The sequence below is a fragment of the Eptesicus fuscus genome, chromosome 4 (assembly GCF_027574615.1).
Source record: "Eptesicus fuscus isolate TK198812 chromosome 4, DD_ASM_mEF_20220401, whole genome shotgun sequence".
Classification (NCBI taxonomy): domain Eukaryota; kingdom Metazoa; phylum Chordata; class Mammalia; order Chiroptera; family Vespertilionidae; genus Eptesicus; species Eptesicus fuscus.
In genome coordinates, this window is record NC_072476.1 from 19,605,791 (window position 1) to 19,626,567 (window position 20,777).

General features: G+C 52.1%; 3 protein-coding genes and 1 long non-coding RNA gene across 4 annotated transcripts; all 4 read right to left on the reverse strand.

Annotated features, from left to right (window-relative positions):
- Positions 1 to 448: 448 nt before the first annotated feature.
- On the reverse strand, positions 449 to 2,292 carry SOCS1 (suppressor of cytokine signaling 1). The gene is made up of 2 exons (XM_008141588.3): positions 2,145 to 2,292; positions 449 to 1,554 (listed from the first exon to the last, which is right to left on the reverse strand). The coding sequence occupies exon 2, from the start codon at positions 1,502 to 1,504 to the stop codon at positions 875 to 877; it is 630 nt and encodes a 209-aa protein (XP_008139810.1). The 5' UTR covers positions 1,505 to 1,554; positions 2,145 to 2,292; the 3' UTR covers positions 449 to 874.
- A 10,567-nt stretch (positions 2,293 to 12,859) lies between these two features.
- On the reverse strand, positions 12,860 to 14,262 carry TNP2 (transition protein 2). The gene is made up of 2 exons (XM_028145124.2): positions 13,788 to 14,262; positions 12,860 to 13,029 (listed from the first exon to the last, which is right to left on the reverse strand). The coding sequence occupies exons 1-2, from the start codon at positions 14,182 to 14,184 to the stop codon at positions 13,019 to 13,021; spliced, it is 408 nt and encodes a 135-aa protein (XP_028000925.1). The 5' UTR covers positions 14,185 to 14,262; the 3' UTR covers positions 12,860 to 13,018.
- A 3,526-nt stretch (positions 14,263 to 17,788) lies between these two features.
- PRM3 (protamine 3) lies at positions 17,789 to 18,265 on the reverse strand. The gene is given in 2 exon segments (XM_028145123.2): positions 17,789 to 18,018; positions 18,020 to 18,265. Coding segments are annotated over 2 exon segments (267 nt in total). The 5' UTR covers positions 18,149 to 18,265; the 3' UTR covers positions 17,789 to 17,880.
- A 1,453-nt stretch (positions 18,266 to 19,718) lies between these two features.
- On the reverse strand, positions 19,719 to 20,482 carry LOC114231491 (uncharacterized). The gene is made up of 2 exons (XR_003617446.2): positions 20,120 to 20,482; positions 19,719 to 19,943 (listed from the first exon to the last, which is right to left on the reverse strand). It is a non-coding gene; the product is annotated as an uncharacterized LOC114231491 (long non-coding RNA).
- Positions 20,483 to 20,777: the final 295 nt, after the last annotated feature.

Here is a 20,777-nt window from a genome sequence, read left to right on the forward strand (position 1 = left end):
TCACAATGAAATTTCCTCTGTCATCCATTTCAAACAGAGTCTCTATGTACAGCCAATAAAAACCCAAGTGTCTTCTTTGACACAGGAATGACCAAAGTCAAATTGACCCCTGTGCTGGTTTTCTCTTCTGTAAAATGGGCAAAGAGCCCTGCTTCCTAGGATTGTCTCAATATAAGTAAATGGAAGCAGGTAAAGCTCCGCATAGGGCCTGGTGCTCAAACATGAGCTGCCATTTTAACCAGACATACAATACCAAAACTAGACCAGCGGTTCCTCTACCCCTAGAGCTGTGGGGGGAACTGAGCAGAGTTCATAGCCACAGAATATGGACCACACACCACCTCCAGCCAAACAGGTCAGTCTTAGGATCCCTTTCCTCCTGGACCCATGCAGAACCAAGGAAAACCTGTGACCAAAAGCAAACGCTCTAGAAACCATTTTTCTTTAAAAAAAAAAAACTTTCATAATAAAGTTTATTACCTAAACTGGTTGTAAAAAATATAAAATAGGATTCTGCACAGCAGAAAAATAAAGCCAGAGACCCTCCCCCAACCCCTGGTTTGTGCAAAGTTACTGGGTATATGTAAACATGAAGAGGTAGGAGGTACAAGTTCAGGTCCTGGCCCCAGATACAGTTAAATTAAGCTGCTCTTAAAACCAGGGGGACCCAGAGGGAGCACCAGGAGGGGAGCACGCCCCCAAGAGTTGGGTAGGGGTCTGTAGCCTCGTCTCCAGCCAAGAGGGGGAGGAACCTCGCCCTCCACACTGGCTCCCTCCAACCCAGGCGGGGAGGGCACCCACGTGGTTTCAAGGAAATAATAATTAATAATAAAAAATAATAAGGCGCCCCAGTTAATGCTTCCTGCGCGGCCAGTCAGATCTGGAAGGGAAAAGAGCTCAAGTAGTCTCGGAGGACAGGGTTGAGGGGAATGCGCCCCAGGTTCTCGCGGCCCACAGTGGCCACGATGCGCTGGCGGCACAGCTCCTGCAGCGGCCGCACACGGCGCTGGCGCAGCGGGGCCCCCAGCATGCGGCGCGGCGCCGCCACGTAGTGCTCGAGCAGCTCGAAGAGGCAGTCGAAGCTTTCGCGGCTGCCGTCCAGGTGAAAGCGGCCAGCCTGAAAGTGCACGCGTATGCTCGTGGGGCCCGAGGACATCTTCACGCTGAGGGCGAAGAAGCAGTTCCGCTGGCGACTGTCCCGCACCAAGAAGGTGCCAACGGGCTCCGCGCGAAGCCGCTCGTGCGCCCCGTGCACGCTCAGGGGCCCCCAGTAGAAGCCGCAGGCGTCCAGGAGCGCGCTGGTGTGGGTGATGCGCCGGTACTCAGCATGGGAGCGGAACGTGCGGAAGTGTGTGTCGCCCGGGGCTGGAGCCGGGACCGCGGGGCAGGGCCGCGGGCGCACCAGGGCCGCGGGCGCGGAGGAGGAGGAAGGCTCGGGCCGCCGTCGTGGCTCTGCTGCCGTGGAGATTGCATTGTCGGCTGCCACCTGGTTGTGTGCTACCATCCTACTCGCGGGGCCAGCCGGAGGGGTGGGCCATAGCGTCCGGGGGTGCGCTGATGGGGGAGACACAGGCAGTGAGCGGAGTCTGGGTCAGGTTGGACAGGTAGGGGCCGCGAGGCAACGGGGGTGGGTGGTGGTGGTGGGCAGAGGGCTTAAGGCTGAGTCGCTGGCCCTAAAGGGCCGAGGGTACAGGACCTAGACTGCTCGGCCCCTTTGAGCCTCAGTGGGCTTATCTTGAAAATGGACTTTCAGGTGCGCGGAGCACTTCCAGGCGATGGGGGCTCGCTGGGAGCAGGGTCCAGCCTCCAGCAGGCTCTCTGAGTTTAGGTAAACGGAGGGGGCGTGGAGAGAGGTGCCAGAGAAGCCTGTCCCATCTACGGGATGGTCCTCGGCTCGCCGCCTGCTGGCCAGGCCAGGTATTGGCGCCTGGTCTGGGCGATTTGGGCAAAGGCAGGAAAGGCAGAAAAGCTTCGCTACGGGAACCCCACGCGCGGGGGGCTGCCAGGGTGGGGCCGGCAGGAACAGGGGCTGTGGCGGCCGCAACCCCACAACGCAGTCCTCGAGGCCAGCCTGACTCCAGGCCGTCTTTTCCTTTCCGTTTACTCCCTCTCCCTCCCGCCTCCTTGCCCAGTGCCCGGCTCACCTGGCGGCTGGGCGCGGGGCGCCGCAGGAGGGGCGGCAGGGGGCTCCGGGGGGCTCCGGGGCGGCTCTCGCGCATGCTCCGGGGCCGGGAGCCGTGCAGCTGCCACGGCCGCAGCTCGCTCTGCTCCGCGCCCGCCCCTGCACCAGTCTTTTAAATCGGATTAGGGCGGGGCCCCGCGATAGGACGCTCCGCCCCCACAGACTCCACCCCTTGCAGGCCCCAATCTCCCGCGCCACTTTCGGTTTCTTTTTCTTAGGGGGAGGCTTCTCCGGCTCGACCTTTTGCACACACGGGAGGCTCTCCCCTGGGAGAACCCTTGCCCTGACTTAGCCTCGCACCTATCCTAGGAACCCTCCATCAAGATCCTTGGCCTCGTCCCGGAACCCCCTGGCCACTTTTCGGACGCCCCTTTCGGAACTAGTGCCCCTATTTTGTCCCTGCCTTCAGCCGCAGATTTCTGCAGCCTAGACCTTTAGGATATTCTGGACTAGCCCTGACGCGCCCTCTCCTCGTCAGGTGTCTCAGTACCCATCGCGGCAGGTCTCTATCTTCTACTCTGCTCGAGCCGGACCTCCCCACCCTACCTGGAGGTCCGGCCTCGGACCTCTCGGGACTGCTCCAGCCGTGCCCCTCCCCTGTAGTCCGGGAGCCTCTGCAGCCTCCCCCGCACTCCCCGCCTGCAGCTGGTCTTGTCTTGGGCTTCCCAGGAAGTGGCGGCCTGACCACAGGCTTCGGAGGAACCCTTTGGTAGCGCAGGAGGGGCATCTCCAATGCCGGTCGAGTTCCTCAGAAACCGGGCGGGGCCGGCAAGGTCCCCCGAGGCCTTGGCTCAGCCTCCTACGCTGGAGAAACTGAGGCTGGGGAGGGGCTCTGATTTGCAGTGACTGTCAGATGGAAAACTCCGGAGGAGGCATGCCCTCCTCACTTTTGTATAGGGGAGAGAGCAAGCAGCTGGGCACCTCCAACAGCACGTTGGAGCCCAACGAAAAGATGGTTTGCGTGATGATTCTTAAAACCTACTGTTTTATCCTGGCAGCCTTCCCTTCCCCCCACTTCTTCCCAGTGCTCAGTCAAGCATCTGCTTCCACCAGCACTCACACCTTAGGCTTGGGATGATGCGGGCATGGTGGTGTAGGTTATAATTTGTTCATTTATGTGTGATCCAGTGATCCTGTCTGGTAGAAAGGCATGGAGTAGGTGCCTGACTGGAACATGTATTTTTGAAGGGAAGAAAGAACAAATGAGGGTTTGGGGCTGGTGGGTAGGTAGTCTCAGAGGCTGGAGGGGGTTACACAGAAGACAGGACAGGCTGAGGGCATGGTGGCTGGCCTCACGCTGGCATGCACTGCCCTCTACAGGCAGCTCTCAGTGGCCGACTAGCCAGCTCCTCTCCTTGAAGCTCTGGTGCAGCGTTTTCCTGCCTGCCTTTTGCCCCCAGGCAGAACCCAGGCCCCTGTGTTTCCTCCTGAATATAGAAGGTAGCCCCAGGACCAGTCTTGCTTAGGACCCCAACAGCTCCCTGAGTAGTGTGTGACAGCAGCTAGTGTTGGTTGTTGGTGTGGTGGTCCTGGGACATGTGCATGTACATGCATGTGCTTGTGTGCAGGGGGTGACAAGATGCAGAACCATGCATGTGCCAGTGGTCAGGTGCTGTGGCCATTCCAGAGGTGGACTGTGGACCCAAACTACCTGGGTTCCAATTTCACCTCTTCGACTTTCTAGCCTTGTGCCTTTAAGCATGTAATTAACCCCTCTGCCTTGGTTTCTTCTGTGAAACAGGTGGTAATAGCACCTCCCTCATAGCAGTGGGGATTAAATGAGTGATCATGGGTTGTTCAAGTGCTTAGAATAGCCCCTGGCATATAATAAGCATTCAGTAGGTGTTTGATGTTGTTGTTGTTGTTCACCCAGGGGCACCTGTGGGTGTGGCAGCATGTTGAAGCCCGCAGACACATGGCTTCCTTCCTTAGGCCCATCTTAGGAGCCCTAGGCTAGGGAGCACAGGTTAGAGGAGGCACAAGCAGAGTAGAAGGAGGAGAATGTCACCAGGGCAAACCAGGCCCCTGGGTGCTGGCCCTGGGGAGGAGTGGCACCTCCTTCTCTTCTCATTTGAGCTGAGCACAGGTAGTCCAAGCCCAAAGAAAGCAGCCAGGCTGGTCTGGCTCCTGCGTGACGTTTCTTCCTGCCAACGTGTCTCCTTGGGCAGAGGGAAATCTATAAATAGCTGATGGCCCATATGCCCCCAACTCCCATTGGCAGTCTCTTAGGAGAGCCACCCCTTTTCCCTGGGGACCGGTTCCTCTATCTCTTACTCCCCACTCCCCATCTTGCTGATATCCTCCAACCCATTCCTGTGGAGCCCCCTCCTTCATTTAATTTACTTATCCTGGACATATTGGCCTAAGCTGACTATGTGCAAATGCCTTACAGCCCTTTGACTATTGGATTGGTGTACAACAATCCAACCTGCCCATTTTACAGATAGAAAAACTAAGGCTAAGAGGGGGAGTCACTTGTCCAGGGGCATACAGCTTAGAAGGGGCAGAGCCAAGATTCATACACAGGGTATTGGACCACTCCATCTCTGGAAAAAAGAGTAGATGCCAAAGAAATCAGAGATTCATTTGGATCCTGAGCCTGCCTAGGGAGGAGTGGGTACAGGTCTGCCAGCTTCCCTCTCATTTATAAGCTCTTGGCATCCAAGCCTCCGTCTTGCCCTTTGTGGCTTTGGGCCCTTTTGAGTCTCAGTTTCCTGGCCTGCACAACAGAAGTAGCCCTTCCTCAAACCTGTCCAGATCCTGGTTGTGAAAGCATAGTGAGTCAGGCCCCAATTGCTAAACCCACGTGTGTTCTCTTCAGTGCCAACATTGACGGTTACTATAGCTTTGTTTTCATTTTCTAAAGTTCTGAATTCAAAACGAAACCAAATCTGGATGCCAAAAGGAAAAAGAAATACGCTGATTGACAAACATCTGCCTCCTGGGTCATTCTTTCTGGAGGCCTGGTGCTGGGAGCCTTGAGGAGCTCAGAATCTACAGCAAGCCTGGGCTGCATTTGGACTCCAGGCCTACTGCTCCCCAGATGTGTGATCTTGGGCATGCAACTGCCCTCTCCAGACCTCATTTGACCCATCTGCAAAGTGGGCTCTGGAACTTTATACCTCACAGAGCATCAATGCCTGTAAAGCCTGAAGCAAAGTGCCAAGCACAGAGAACATGCTCAGCACAAGTGACTTCTTATAACAGGGTCAGCCCTGTGTCCACAGCTCGCTGGGCCACAGCCAGACATGTGGGATGGTTCTCCTCCTCCACTTGGCAGGCCCCGGAAACCCAGAAATAAGGGACCCGGCCCTTGGAGCTCAGTTTTGCAGTTTTTCTTTCCAGCTTTGGCAGAGTCCTTCTGGGAAAAGCAGCCCTGGTTAGGATGTGTCATCCTGAGACTGCTTTCTGCCCCAGTGCTCCCCAGCCGTCCTCCTCTTCTGATACGTGGGGCAGACAAGGTTCCCGTGGGGGCCTGAACTGTGGGGTTTAGAGCATGGATTCTATTATCAGATGGCCTGGGTTTAAATCTGTCACTTAGCCCTGGCTGGTTTGGCTCAGTGGATAGGGCGTTGGCCTGCGGACTGAAGGGTCTCAGGTTCAGTTCCTGGCCAAGAGCACGTACCCTGGTTGTAGGCTGGATCCCTAGCCCTGGTTGGGGCACTTAGAGGAGGCAATCAATTGATGTGTCTCTCTCACATTGATGTGATGTTTCTCTCTCTGTTTGTCTCTCCCCCTCCCTTTCACTCTCTAATAAAAAAATCAATGGAAAAAAATCCTTGGGTAAAGATTAACAACAACAAAAAAATCTGTCACTTAATGAGCATGTGGCCTGGGGCAAGCTTTAGATTCTCTGTGCCTCTGTTTCCTTATCTATTTCACTTCTTTGGTATTTATTGATTGTCTACTGTCTGCCAGGCACGGGGAACTCAGGTCTTCCAGCAGAAGTAGGGAAGACAGTGAATTCACAGGATTTTTTCAGATCACAAGTGCTATGGGGGGAATAAACAGGGAGAAAGGGAGCCACAAGGTGTTTATGGGGTGGAGGAGGAGTGAGAGAAAGCAGTGAGGGAAGCTGTTGGAGGTGATGACATGGGAGTTGAGGTCTTTCTAAAAGTGGGTAATGAAGAGTCCAAGTAGAAACAAGAGCCAGTGCCGAGGCCCTGAGGTGGAGTGAGGGGCATGCTGAAGGATCACAAAGGAGACGTATGTAAAAGCAAGGGGTGAGTGCAAGGGTGAGGCCTAGGGCTTGGCCAGTCAATGGGGCAGGGTCTTGCTGAGAGTTGAGAGGGGTTTGGATTTCACCCTGGCTGCAGGAAACAACCCTAAAAGCCCAGGAGACACTGCAGGATTGAGAGTAGAAAGAGAGAAAGAGCCCTCTGGCTGCTGACCTTTAAGACAGCTAGGGCTTTAGCCATGATGACCTTCAATATGGACCTTGGGACATACCTCATGACTGTCCCTGACCATCCCCTATCCCGGTCTGGAATGTCACCACACTAGCCCCTGAAATGGGGAGAAACCCCCCTAAGGGAGAGCTGGGACACTCATGCTTTGTAGGTGAGAGCACTGCTCTGGGAGTCCAAGGGCCGAGTTCTGGGGTCAGTCACTATTCCCCAGGAGACCTTGGGAAGGGAATCACCATTTGCCGGTGACAACTTTTTGGTATGTTGTCTTATTTCCTTTTCCTCGCAGTTCTGGAAATTCTGTGGCACCATTTACCAGAGAAGAAAAGCACGGCTTGGAGCTGGTGGAACTTGGTGAATGTGTTTCGGTGAGCCCTGCTTCATTGTGTGTAGTAGACCGTAGTCCTAGCCCCTCCCAACAGCAGGAAGATCATGTGTTCCAGTGGAGGAAGGGCTATGCAGCTGGGGACACGTGAGTCCAAGGGGAAGGTTCTCCTCTCGGACAGAGGAAGCCCAAGGGCCAGGGAGTGATGACATGAGCTGGTGGCTGAACTCCAGCGTGATGACAGACTGGCTCCTTGGCAATCCTGGGGAGACTTGATGAGAACCGTGTAGCAGGCCGATTCATTCCCATGTGACAGGTGAAGAAAAGAGAGATTGGTCGGAGATCATGTGAAGTAGCTGGTACTAACCAGCTTTCAGAAAGTAGTCACTATTCTTGTGTTAATAACTCCAAAATAGGAGGGGCTGGGAAGAGGATTTCTGAGAGCACTGGTTGTGGAGTCCAGACACCTGGTTCCAGCCCCTGCTCCCCACCCCCACCTCATCAGCCTGTGCCTTCAGGCACATTGACTTAAGCCAGTGGCTCAAAGTACTGTCACAAAGCCCAAGCTGGCAGGCCCAGTGCCTTTTCATCAGCAAATCCCTCAGGACCTTGCTTGAGCCTATTTATTCTATTTTTATATACTATTCTATTAAGCTGCTCTGGTTCCCACCCTACCCCATCCCAGAAGTGGCAAATGAGGTGTCAGCAGCTAACAGCAAGAAGCAGTAGCAGTTACCTTTGGCAGTTGACATAAGGGAGAAAAGAATTTACACAAGCTATGAGATGAGACACAAGAAGCGACACAGCAGGCTGGGGATGTTGAGAGTTGGGGGCAGGAACACTCCTCAGCTCAGGGGCCCCTCACTGTGAGAAAGCTGTTGAGAGTGGCAGGTGCCATGGCGAGAGGTTGAATTCAGCCTGGTTCTCTCAGTTTGAGGAGCCATCTCGTTTCAGGGCACAATGACCAGCAGCAGGCCTGACACTGGCCCATGACGTGGCGAAGCCCAGTGTCTGCTGGTGCAAGAGGAGGCACCTGGCCAAGCCGGCAGGGCCCTGAGCAGGATCCGGAGGAGGTGATCCTTGACCTGAATTTTAAAGAACAAGTGGGACTTAGCCCAAGGAAGAGAAGGGAGAGCACTCCTGGCAGAGCATGACACAGGCACAGGCCTGGAGACAGAAAATTGAGGCTAAGAAGGAGACACTCGGTGCCACCATACTGGTTTATAGGCAGAGGCTTGACTAGGGAAAGGCAATGGGCTGGCCCTGGGGCATGAGTCCCTCTGGGGAGAGCCTTCTGAGTCACCTTGCCAAGACCTTCAAGCCCAGAAAGTGACTGATGCCATTGGCTTGAGAGAAGATAGCACTTTACAGTCGGAGTTTATTCAACATTCTTGAATTATCTCTTTTCAGTGTCAACAAAGCTTTGCTAGATGCTTACTAGATGCTTCATTGATGCTCTCCCCCCACCTCTCAATTTACTTTTTTATTTCCTTGTGTAAAATAACAAAAGCATTTCCCTTCCCCAGCTGTAACCCCAGACACCAGCTTGGTCTGTGTCCTTCCAGATCTTTTTCTTTGCATTCACATACCTGCATTTTCCCCCATAAGAATACAGTGTTGCTTTGTATATAATTTTTTCCTCTATAAATGTTATATCTTTCTCCACCTGCCCTTTTTACCCAATAACATGTCCTGGCAACCTGGATAGACTACATATAGATCAACTTCATTCTTTAAAAAAAAACCTGCATGATATTTTAAAAAAGGCATCCTCAATGTTCATGCAGCCACCCCCTGTGGATGGGCACATAAACTGTTTCTAGTTTTTTGCTTTACAAACAATGTGGCCCTGCACCTCCCTGTACGAGGTCTTGGCACACGTGTGAGAAGCGCTTTGTAGACTTTAAACACCAATAGACACTGTCAGTTGCCCACCAATGTGCCTGTTACCCTCTCCACAGTGCATTTGGCCGCGTCTGCTTCCCTGTGCCGGCACTAGTACTTGTTATTACCAAGCCTTTTCCATTTTTGTCCATTCAGCAGGTACACAAGTGACAAATCATCGTTGCTTTAATGTCCGCTCTTTCATTTATTCAACAAATATTGACTGAGCTCCTAATATGTGCAGGACTGTGCTAAGTACTAGGGATGCAGCAATCAAGAACAGCCTGGCCCCTTGGAGCTCTTCACAAAGCACGAGGTGCAGATTCGGCTCAGAGAGGTTAAGAGACAGGCCTGGGATCAGCCAGAGAGGGAATGAGGGAACAGGGAGTTGGCTACAGAGTTTGAGGTATTTTTCCTCCTGAATTGTTCCTCAAATGGGCATCTCAACCCGGCTCTGCAGCCTCTTCCCTGACTGCTCCCTCCTCCCCCAGGCCTGCTGGGGCCTCCAGTGACATCTAGGACCTGCAGGCGTGACAGTGCCCCAGGCAGCTGAGCCCACAATCCTACCACAGGCAGGGCTGTGTCTGTTTCCCAGGCTTCACCTCACACTAAGCCCGCAGAAATTAACCATTTGAAAGGCAGATAGGTCGCCTTCAGAATCTGTATAGCCTCAGTGGCTGTGTTGGGCGTCTCTTTCCTGAATTTGGGTTTCTAGCAGGCCTGCCCCCAAACTATTGTCACCCCACCCCAAACCAAGTAAGTGAAAGAATGAATCTGTGGTTTGACGTTTTTCCTCTTGTCATCATGTGTCTGACTGTAAGAGGGGAAGCATGTGAGAGCCTGCCTGTCGATACGGGGGTGGGAGGCCTGTATTTGGGAGTCCTCATGTGAACCTAGGTCACTGTGTCTGAGTGGATTTGAATGGAAGTTTCTTGGTATAAGTAACTGGATATCTGTGTGTTTGTGCCACCATTTATTCTGCATGTTGATTTTAGGGAAATGTGGGGTTAAAGGTGGGTTTGTAAACCACACAAGTGACCCAGTCTGTCTGTTTCCCAGTCCACTTCCTCTCTTATAGAGATCGTGTCTCTATAATAGAAGCTCTTCTGCTTTCAATGATCATATTATAAAAGGACACTGTTCAGGGAATAGGGAGGTCCTTTGGTGAGTGGAGCTCAAATTCCCTGACCTTATCCTCTGACCCTCTCTCTCTATCTCCTCCCTTAAACATGCTCCCTAGAAGTACTTACCAAATTCTTTTTCACTGTGATGTGAAAGACTATCATGGGATTATGTGGCTTTACACTTTTAAATAGGAACCAGGAGGTTTGGGGTAAGGATGAATCTCTGATCTTAGACATGCCCTCTTGGAGACTTTGATCAAATCATTCCACCTGAATCTCACCTCATTCATTTACGAAGTGAGAACAGTAATACCTCCTGCTGAGGGTGTGTGGATTCAGTGGAAATATTTTATGTCAAAGCATCTGGCATCCGGCCAGCATGGCTCAGTGGTTAAGCGTCCACCTATGAACCAGGAGGTCATGTTCGATTCCCAGTCAGGGCACATACCCCAGTTGCAGACTCAATCCCCATTGTGGGGCATGCAAGGAGGCAGCTGATCAATGATTCTCTCTCATCCTTGATATTTCTCTTTCTCTCCCTTTCCTGTCTGAAATCAATAGAAAAATGTATTTTTTAAAAGCAGCATCTGGTACTTAGTATGTGCTCAGTAAATGGTCATTTCTCCAGCCTGTTTTGGCCCTACCCCACACTCTCAGAGGGAGGTGGTATCAACCTGGAACATTTCCCTTCTGTGAGGGGTCAAGGGACACAGTGCAGACTGTATCCCAGACCCTCTGCTGATGCTTGCATGGTCATCATCTCAGTGAACCCCAGTAACCCCTCCAGGGAGGCACTTTAGTGTCCCATTTTATAGAGGAGTTGACTGGGGCACAGAGAGAGGAAATGACTTGCTAAGGCCACACAGCTGAGCTCTGAAAGAGGACCTTCTACTGTATGTCACTGCCTGCCCTGCAAAACTCACTTTTTTTATTGAGCTATAATTGACATATTATTACTTATAATGAAATATTATGTATCTGTTATGAAATAACCACCACAATAAGGCCCCCTTTCAGTCCCTCTCCCTCCACTGCAGCCACCCCCCTCATTTCCACATCTGTCCCATCTTTCACCTCCACATATTCCACCTCATTCCTCCCGCCCAGATGAAACACAGAAGGGAGTAAGAGCAACCGTGTGCTGGCGCTGGGCTAGGTGCTCTTACACGCCTTGGGTTGCTGATATCCTGAGGTTGGAGCCATTACCCTGCTAGACAGATGTGACAAGTAAATCTCAGAGCAAATGTGACTAGTCTGAGGTCCCCCAGCTAGAACTGTGGGAGCCAGTGTAAACTGGGGTCTGACCCTAAAATCAAGGCTTGTGAGTTTTGAAGATAATTTACATGGGACTCTGACCATTCCTTAGTCCTTGTTTCTGGCAACTAGCATTTCTTTTAAAAATGTTGTTTAGCACTTTTATATGCCCTATTAATAATAGCAAAGCGCCATTGAGTACCTACTATGTGCTGAGCCTAGAGACCACTCACACACATGATCTCATTGAACCCGCCAGCCACCCAGCAAGAGACCCATTTTATAGATGAGAAGGCCGAAGTTTTCTCTTGGTAATTGATCTAATCATCTAATGACACAGCATCTTATCTCCTAATTCATTTGGAAGCTATGTGCCTGTAGGGCTCTCTTCACCTTTGTCTTCCCCCTGGTACTTACCCCAATGCCTATATAAGTACATGCCCAGCAAATGTTTGCTGAACTTGACCAGTTGCTCAGTGGTTAGACCATTGGCCCAGTCACCAAAGGGTTTCCTGTTTGATTCCCAGTCAAGGACACATACCTGGGTTGCAGTTCGATTCCCGGCCCCTGTCTGAGCGAGTTTGGGAGACAACCAATCAATGTGTCTCTCTTACATTGATGTTTCTCTCTCTCTCTCTGTCTTTCCTCCTCCTTCTCTCCCTTAAACTCTAAAAAATCAACAGGAAAAGATATCCTCAGGTGAGGACTCACAACAAATGTTTGCTGGAGGAGGAACTCACTCCCTCAGACCATCTGTACTGGAGATGGTACCACCATCTCCATCACCATTGGAGATGATGACCATTGGAGTGCCACCCTCCAGTTCCTCTCTCCTGGCCACACCCTACCAATGGTTCTTCCTCTTGTCCCTTCTGTCCTCTGTAATCCAGCCTCTACACAGCAGCCAACACCATCCTTAAATACTGTACATATTAGACCTTGTCCAAGTTCTCCAGCCTGCAAGCCCCTGCAAAGCCGGTTCCTCCGGCACTCTCACCTCCTTTCCTGCCACCTGTATCCCCTGTATCAGCTACCCCAGTCTTTGAAGACCCCAGGTTTTTTACACGTGCTTTTTCCTTGGCCTGGAACCCCACCAGAGTTGCTCTGCTTTATGTTGCTTTGCTCCCTTGATACAGCTTATTGTGACTGGCCATGTATGTTCTTTCTCTGGACAGAAAGTGCTTGTGTGTCCTCACCCAGGCCCTGAACACACTTGGTCCCTTATTGAGAGTTGAAACAAATGAGGCACACAGCAGGGAAATATGAGCTAGGATAAACCAGGATTCAAACTGGACTAAAATGCACATTTCTGACCCCTCTTCCCACCTGTCTCCTATGCTCCTAGGCTGCCTACTGCATGCGGATCACATGAACAGTGTGTGGGCCCAGGGGCATCCCATGTGTGTGCACACACTCGTGTGCATGAATGTGGGAGCATGTAGGACTAAAGAAGGCTCTGCACAGAGTGTTGTCTACTTCAAAGGCTTCTTGGTGTCTCCACCTCCCCACCCCCCCCCCCCTTCATTTCTGCCCCTGTGCTGGCATGGCTCCTTAACTTTCATGAGGTTTCATCACAAGGCATGTCCCTGCTCCCTGTGCAACCTCTTTTCTGCTTTGTGCTACCAAACCAGGCCCCCAAACACATGACACCTTTAGTGAAATAAAAATGCCAACACAAGGAAGGTCATCCAGTGTACAAGCTTTAATCATTGTTGCGTAGAAATCACTTGTAGTAACACGTTCCTGCAAAAAGTTTGACTTCCCTCTAGCATTCCATGCATGATGGTGTTTCTCATTTGGGTGAAACTGACACAGGAACAAGCCATGGAGTGCGATCTCAGTTCTATTTCCGCCCTAAATGATAGGAATAGGAAAGGGACCCTTTAATAGTTGTGCTTCATGAAGTCACTAACCCTCTCCGAGTCTTGGACTTCTCATTTGTAATCAAATATGGGCATGGATAGAGCATAGACTATATAGGTCAAGTTCCTTTTGACCTATGTGAATCCATCCATCCCATCCACTTAAAAAGACGGCGTGAAAAAATAAAAAGACTGGGTGACTCATGACCCATCCATGAATCACCCAGTCTTTTCATCTAACATTCATTTAATTCTTTCAACTATATCCAGGCTACCCATTTATTGAAACTTCCATTTGTTATTTAAATTCATCCATCCATCAGTTCACCTGCCCATTTATTTATCCACAATGATTTAATCATTCACACACTAGTCAATTAATCAGTTCACCATCCATATCCTTCCAACCATATTCAAACTTTCCACTCATTCAACTGCATTCTATCCATCCATCAATCCACTTAACCAACTAGTTAACCCTCCTATCACTCATCTACTAACCACACTTCTAATGAATTTATCCACCGAGATCCCATTCCCCATCCATCCTTCTATCTAGTTAACCTGCCACCTATCTATTTTTCTAATCAACCCATCCAACTTATTGGAAGAACTAGTCCAGCAGTGTACCATATATACAACTGCCATGATTTCTTCTCCTTGGCTTGGAGGTTGCAGCCTTCGCCTCACTGCCCCACAGCGTCCAGCTGGGCAGCCCCTCTCACCCTTCCCCACCTGCGTGGAAAGTACCTGAGCTTCGCCTCTTTGTTTTGTACACCTGCTGTCTCCTATTGACCACCTTCCTCTTTCTCACGTTTCCTTCCAAGTTCTTTCTGCTCTTGGTGTAGCTGCAGGAGTGGGTGGTGGGCCTCATGGGGCAGTGGTGGGAGTGCGTGGTGTGTTTGTGATGCCGTGGTGGCGGGCTGGGGCTTGGACTCTGGATTTGGTGGCCGGGTGGGCTGCGGTGGCCGGTCGGGCTTTGACTGGAGATCCGGCTTCGGCTGCAACTCTGGCTCCGGCTGCAGCCATGGCTGCAGTTCTGGCAGTGGTGGCTGCAATTGCACTGGTTGCAGGTGTGGCTTTGGGGCCGAGAGTTGCTATAGGGCTGGGTGTGGGTGATGGGAGGGTTCTGTGTCTTGGTGTCCATGGGAGGCCACTTGTAGGGGGGCAGAGGCCACCTCCTCCTCCTCCTCTTCTTCCAGCACACCCAGCTTTGCAGAGTCCCTGGCATCCCCCAGTTATATAGTTGGGCCCAATTGTGATGGCACAGGCCATGGAGGTGTAACAGATGTGGCCTGGTTGGGACAAAGCCCCCTAACTCTTACACTAACCCCTAGGGCGGGGCAATTTTCAGAGGCCCTCTGGGGTAATCCTATCTGTTGGTTAAGAGTAGGGACCCTTGGGTCAGATTGAGCTAGACCCACATCCCAGATCTACTTTTTCCTTTCATTATGGGTCACTCACCTGGGTTTTCATCCCTCCAAGTCCTAGTTCCCCTGTCTTTGTAGAGTGGGGACAGTAAGAATGCCTGCCTCTTAGGGATGCCAGACTAATTAAGTGAGAGGATCTGTGTCCAGCAATTGGCTCAGGGGCAGCCCACAGTAAGAGCTCAATAAACATTGCTAAACATTCCAGCTCTTTTCTTATTCCTCCCAGCCACTTAGAGGCCAAGGCACAGTCCTGACCTCAGTGATATTTGGCTGGGGGAGGGTGGTTGATAAGATAGATACCTAGAGCAAGGATAGGTGGGTGGGTAGATGGATGGTGAATGGATTGGATGGCTTATTGGATGAATGAATGATAAGAGTAATGGGATAAACTGATCCATGGTCCTGGGGGCTGCCTGGCAATCCCACCTCCCAGTCAAGATTTAAATTCGGGAGATTTAGAGCAAGGTTCAATCCCAATGTGTGCTGATTTCTATCTAGGGTAGGTCACTTGGGTTTTTGAGACTTCCTTATCTGACAAAGGGCTGTCATTCCTTCCTTCCTGGTATTCTTGTGAACCTGAAGTGCCTGTCAAGCCACAGGAGGTGCTTGAAAACCCTCTTCCTCCTTCAGATTCCTGCCTCCTGACTCTACCCCCCTCCCTACTAATGAAGCCTCACCTACAGTAGGAATCAGGCCCACCCCACTCAGACCTCCAGGCACCTACGGAAAAAAGCCCAATCTGTTTGCACAGGAGACCCTGTGAGCACATAGCAGCCCAACCCTTCCCACGCCTTGGCCAACACCCTTGGGCTTAGCTCTTGGCCACTGTCAGCCTGCACTTTCCCCCTCTTCCCCATGAAACTCCTTCAGTCTCCATCTCTCTCCTCCCCACCCCCCAGGCCTCCCAGCCCACATCTACTTCTCCTTCTCTATCCTCAAGCACACTTTCCTCTTGTTATGAGACTTTACTATCATCTGCTTTTATTACAGTTTTATTTCTTAACAAGCTTGTCACATCATTCAGGTGACAACCACCCTCATTAATGGGCAACCCCTCCCCCCTTCTAGGCAGCTTTTTCCTTGAGTCTCACAGTGAGCCTTTGTAGTGGATTGAATGGTGGTCCCCAAAAGATATGTCCAGGTCCTAACCCCAGAATTTGTCAATATGACCATATTTTGAAAACGCATTTTTGTAGATGTAAGTTAAGGAGAGTGTATCTGGGTTATCAAGTGGGCCTTAATCCAATCACAAATGTTCTTCTTTTTGTTAATCCTCACCTGAGGATATTCCCTCCCCCACCCCCAAATTGATTTTTAGAGAGAGTGGAAGGGAAGGGGAGGGGGAGAGAGAGAAACATGGATTGGTTGCCTCCCACATGGAGCCCAAGACCCTTCAGTCTGCAGGCCAACGCTCTAACCATTGAGTCAAACCGGCCAGAGCACAAGTGTTCTTATAAAACAGGAGACACACAGGGAGAATGGACTACATAAAGTCAGAGGCAAAGATTAGAGTTATGCAGCCACAAGCGAAGGACTGCCTTGAGCTGCCATGAGCTGCAAAAGGCAAGGAAGGATTCTCCCCTGGGACCTCTGGAGGAGGGGGCTATGGCTCAGCTGACTTCTTGATTTCAGACTTTGGCTTCCAGAATGAGAGAAGATAGATTTCTGTTGTTTTAAGCCACGAAGTTTGTGATCATTTGTTCCAGCAATCCTAAGAAACGAATGAACCCTATGAGGCCAGCATGACTGTTATATTTTATAAAGAGGGAGCAGGCTAGGAGTCACAGATAGTCAGTGGCAGAGCCAGGATCCAAACCCAGGTCTCCCCTCCACCCCCCTTGTCCAGCCTTATGGTCACTAAGGGGTCTGAGGGAATTACAGAGGGCACATGGGGTCTGTTCTAATGGCCTTGCCTTGTGTGGGCTCAGTGGGCTGGTTGGCCATGCTGTGAAGATTCTGGGTCCTCCTCCTCCTCCCCACCTCCACTGCTGATTCCCCACTTCCACACGGCCGAGTGTGTAGAAGGACGGAGACTGTGTTTTGTTCATCTTAGGGCCCATAGTGACTACAGAAGGGGCTTGACAAATATTTGACTTAGATGGAAGAAGCTGGTTGACTGAGGTACTGGGTCAGGGGTGTAGGTAGGAATCCGTTAAGACTTGCAGAAAGCGGGGCCTCCTGTTTTGGACATCACTTGCCCGCTGCCATCTGCAAGTCTTAACGGTGGCCTCCCCTCTGAGTAACCCAAGGCCTCTTTACCCCTAACACTCTCCCCCACCCCGCCCCCAAGTAGCTGAGGGTTCCCAGGAAACTTCTCCCACTCCCTCCCCCAACAGCCCTGATCAGGATTCTACTCAGCCAAGTGGCTGGTGCTTGGGGGCCTACTGAGGGCAGAAGATGGAGATTATGTGTCATTTCTTCAGGGGCAGGATGGACAACAGAGAGGCCAGAGTAAGTGGACAGAGGGCCTGGGTTTTGTATCTGTGTCTGGCAGCTTCTCTGGGCTTCCTTTGCCTGTTGCTCTCATGAGGACATGGGTTCTGCTCCCACAGCCAGACCCCTTGATAAAGGCAGATATGAGCCTCTGTGAGCACGGGTGTCACCTTGAATATGAGGGTGGCAGCAGAAGAATCACGGGCTGAGGACTAAGACCCAACACATACTCTGTCCCCAAAACCAGGGCCAGTGAGGCGTGGAGACACCTCACTCCCGCAACAATACCATCTTAAACATTCACAGTGTGCCAGGCCTGGGCCCACTCAACGCTTCGGTTAATTCCCCCAACCCACTGACCTAGGGGGCACTACTAATCTCACCCTTACCCAGGGAGGGGCAGGCCAAGGCTCAAAGACAGACAGTGACTTGCTCAAGGTCACACAGCTAACAGAAAGAGGTTTGATTCCTGGTGTGCTGAACTCCCAAGCCAGTACTCCTTACCAAAACTGTGGTGGCTAGAGCAGCAGGAAGGGGGCTTTGCTGAGGGAGGGTACACTGTCCCCTCAGGCGCTCTCAGCCTGCGTACTCACCTGCTCCCGCTCTGTCCCATTATGTATACACCCCCAGAGAAGGGACTGGCTGAGATGACTTTCCTGCCCAGGCGACCACATTTTTGTCCCCTAAAACGGGAGGGTGGAGGAGAAGTCACAGGGAGTGGACCTTGTGAGAACTTCTGGTTGGATGTCAAGAGCAGGATAGATTTCTGCTCTTCAACCTCCCTAAACACACACATACATACACACATGAGCATGCAATACGCACACATGTACAGGGGCACACACACGGTACCACAGGCACAGGATTGAGGAGACCAGAAAGGAGGAGGAGAGTTCCTTTGGAGACTTTATTGGCTCTTTTCTGAAAGTTCTTCTCGCTGGAACAGCAGCAGGCACCTCTTCCTGGGTCGTCCTCGGGGGTCAGGAGTGCGTCTGCTTGGGCTCGGGGCTCTGCTGGGCCACAGGGTCGTCTTCAGCGCCCTCGTCCTGCCTCTCAGGCTCCATCAGCAGCAGCTTGCCCTGTACCGGGAGCTCCTCTTCCTCCTCTTCTTCTTCTCTCCTCCTCCTCCTCCTCACCCTCTGAGGACAAGGAGAAGTTATCTTGACTCACACAGGCCACGAGCTTCTTCATGGAGGATTCGTGGCCCCGGCTGTGGCCTGTGCCTAGCTTGGCACAGTGGGAACCCATGCCTGCTTTGGCTGCCTCTCCAGACTGGGCGGGAAGGCCTCTGGGGGGAAGTGGAGGGGCTCTGAGGGTTGCAGGCAGGGCGCTGACATCACAAAGGTGCCCCTGGAGCTCCCCACCCTCGGATATCTGAGTCTTGACACCTGACTCAAACCTCAGCCACGAGCAGCCCCACTGAGCGCTCGCCACCTACAGAGCAGGACAGAGGCAGAACACCAGGCCAGTGCCGATGCTGCCTCCCCCTGCCAGGTTGCCTCCTCCATCTGGCCTCATTTGCTCTTATAAAAGTCCCCCTTTGAGCTGGGGTGGCAGTTGGGGATAGAATTTCCAGAAGCAGGAGAGCGCACAGACTCCTCCCCACATCCCAGAAATACCCAGCCTAGGAGAGCTGTTGACAGAATGTGACACTAGATCAGATAGTGGTTCCCTTTGGGGCCTGGAGACACAGAGGAGCTTGTGGTGGGAAGGGCTGGAAATGTGCACTTTCTTGACCTGGGTGGTGCCTACGCAGGTGTACTTAAAATCTGTGTCCTCGGTAAAACCCCCCTTCTATAAATCTAAAGAAAACCCTTATTTCCTGTCCTCTAAAAATCACCCTCTAAAGGCAGCGCTCCTAAGCTTTTGGGGTCACAGGTCTCTCTAGCTACACATACCCATAGGACACAATTTCAGCAAAGGAGGGCTGAGTTAAGTTCCCTTGGTATCCATTTTCCAACATGTAAATCACAGTTTGCCAGTTTTCTGCTCCAAACCCTTGGTGGCTATGATAAACCGAATAATGACCCTTTGGGGATCTTTTAAAAAAAACTAATTTCAGAAAAGAAGGGAGAGGGAGAGAGAGAAACATCAATGTTGAGAGAGAATCATTGATCAGCTGCCTCCTGCACACCCCCTACCGGGGATTGAGCCCGCAACCTGGGCATCTAACTGTGGCCTCCTGGTTCATGGGTTGATGCTCAATCACTGAGTCCCACTGGCCGGGCCCCCCTGGGGATCTTGAATGGGAAGATTATCCTGGGTTAGCGGGGTGAGTCCTAAATGCAATCACAAGGGTCCCCATGAGGAGGCAGACATTTCACAGAGGAGGCCTTGTGACCAGAGACAGGAGTGATGTGGCCACAGCCAAGGAACACCAGGATGACAGAACCACCAGAAACTAGGAAGGGATGAGAACGGGTTCTGCCCTGGAGCCCCCAGAGGGAGTGCAGCCCTGCTGACTGGTACACAGGGTCCCATCTCAATCTAGTGGCCCATAGGCCTCACACTAATCTACACCTTTCGTTTTGTTTCCTCTATGCCAGACCTTCCCATCTCAGCATAGAGCCTGGCCTTAAAGACCCCTGCAGATGGGGATGACAAGGAAATGGGAAGGTCAGGGTGGAATAGTGTGGCTTTTAGCATCATAAAAGGCAAACCCTGGCTCTGGGTGACAGGGGATGTCACAGGTAACACACTGTGCCTGTCTCCCAGGAGCACTCTACTGACTCCCTGCCCTAGCCCCTGCCCCTTACCTCCCCCCAAAGAAGGGAAGCCATGTTCGTATCATTTGCATAAAGGAGACCCTGACAACCAGCAAGTTTCTTATCTCAAGCTTTATTTGGCAGATGACTTTTGCTCATTTTACTCAAGAACTTATGGGCTCAGGGTTTGGGCATCCAGCATGGAGGAATTGCTATGGTCATGTGAGGTGGTTCCTTGTCAGGTGACTTTTCCTTGATTTCCAACCAGGTGTGTGATGGGCCCAGGAAGGTTTAACGGCACCTTCTGTATCTTCTCCTCCTCCTCATCCTTCTGCAACCTTTTGGAAAGGAAAGTTCTGGTCATAGGGCAATCCAGAGAACCTGGGTGGGGCTGGGGACTGGGGACTGTCAAATGGGGTAGGATCCCAGGGTATCATGAGCCTCCCACTGCCTTTCTGGGCATGGTCTGGAGGTGTTGGGTGCCCAGAGCGTGAGTGAGTAGGACTAGCCGAACCTCTGCGGTGCCTCCTGTGCCTGCAGGCACGTCTCCGGCGTCTCCGGCATGAGCGGCGCCGCCTTCTGTGGATCCTGTAGAGCCGCCTTCGGGAGCAGCGCCTGTGTCTGTAGTGATAGCGGCCTCTGAGCGTCCTCCCATCCACCTGGCCGTCCTCTGCATTCGGATCCTGCTCTTGCTCCTGGCTTTCCTGCTGTGGGCGTTCGCTCAGACTCCTGGCGTTGTGTCGGACCATTGTGATTGCAGGTCAGGAGCTTAGGCTGAGGCTGTCGCTGGCTTTGGGGGCAGGGAGGAGGGCTGAGGCCTGCCCACCTGCTCTTGCTGTTAATGTTGGTCTGGTCTGCCGGCAGCTCTTTGGGCACTTGTATATAAAGGGCCCCCCCCACTATGACTTGGCAGCCCCACCCCACCATTGTCCTCACCTGGGCCAGCTCCTCTGTGAAGAAAACAGAGCCAGGGTCCACAGCCAGCAGGGCCTGGAAGGGCAGGCCATCCCTTCCCGATCCCTGTAGCAGGTGGGACTTTGCCAGCCTTTTCTTGTCCAAATCTAAGCCCTTCTCTCATCCAGCTGGTGGGATCCCCATGTAGCCATTTCTGAAGTTTCCTCACCACCCGAGAGGCTGGGCCATGGTCTGCGTGGGCCTTCATTACTGCTTTT

Excerpts from the sequence above, each read along its gene's own strand:
- TNP2 (XM_028145124.2), bottom strand. The coding sequence starts at position 14,184 with ATGGACACCAAGACACAGAACCCTCCCATCACCCACACCCAGCCCTAT.
- SOCS1 (XM_008141588.3), bottom strand. The coding sequence starts at position 1,504 with ATGGTAGCACACAACCAGGTGGCAGCCGACAATGCAATCTCCACGGCA.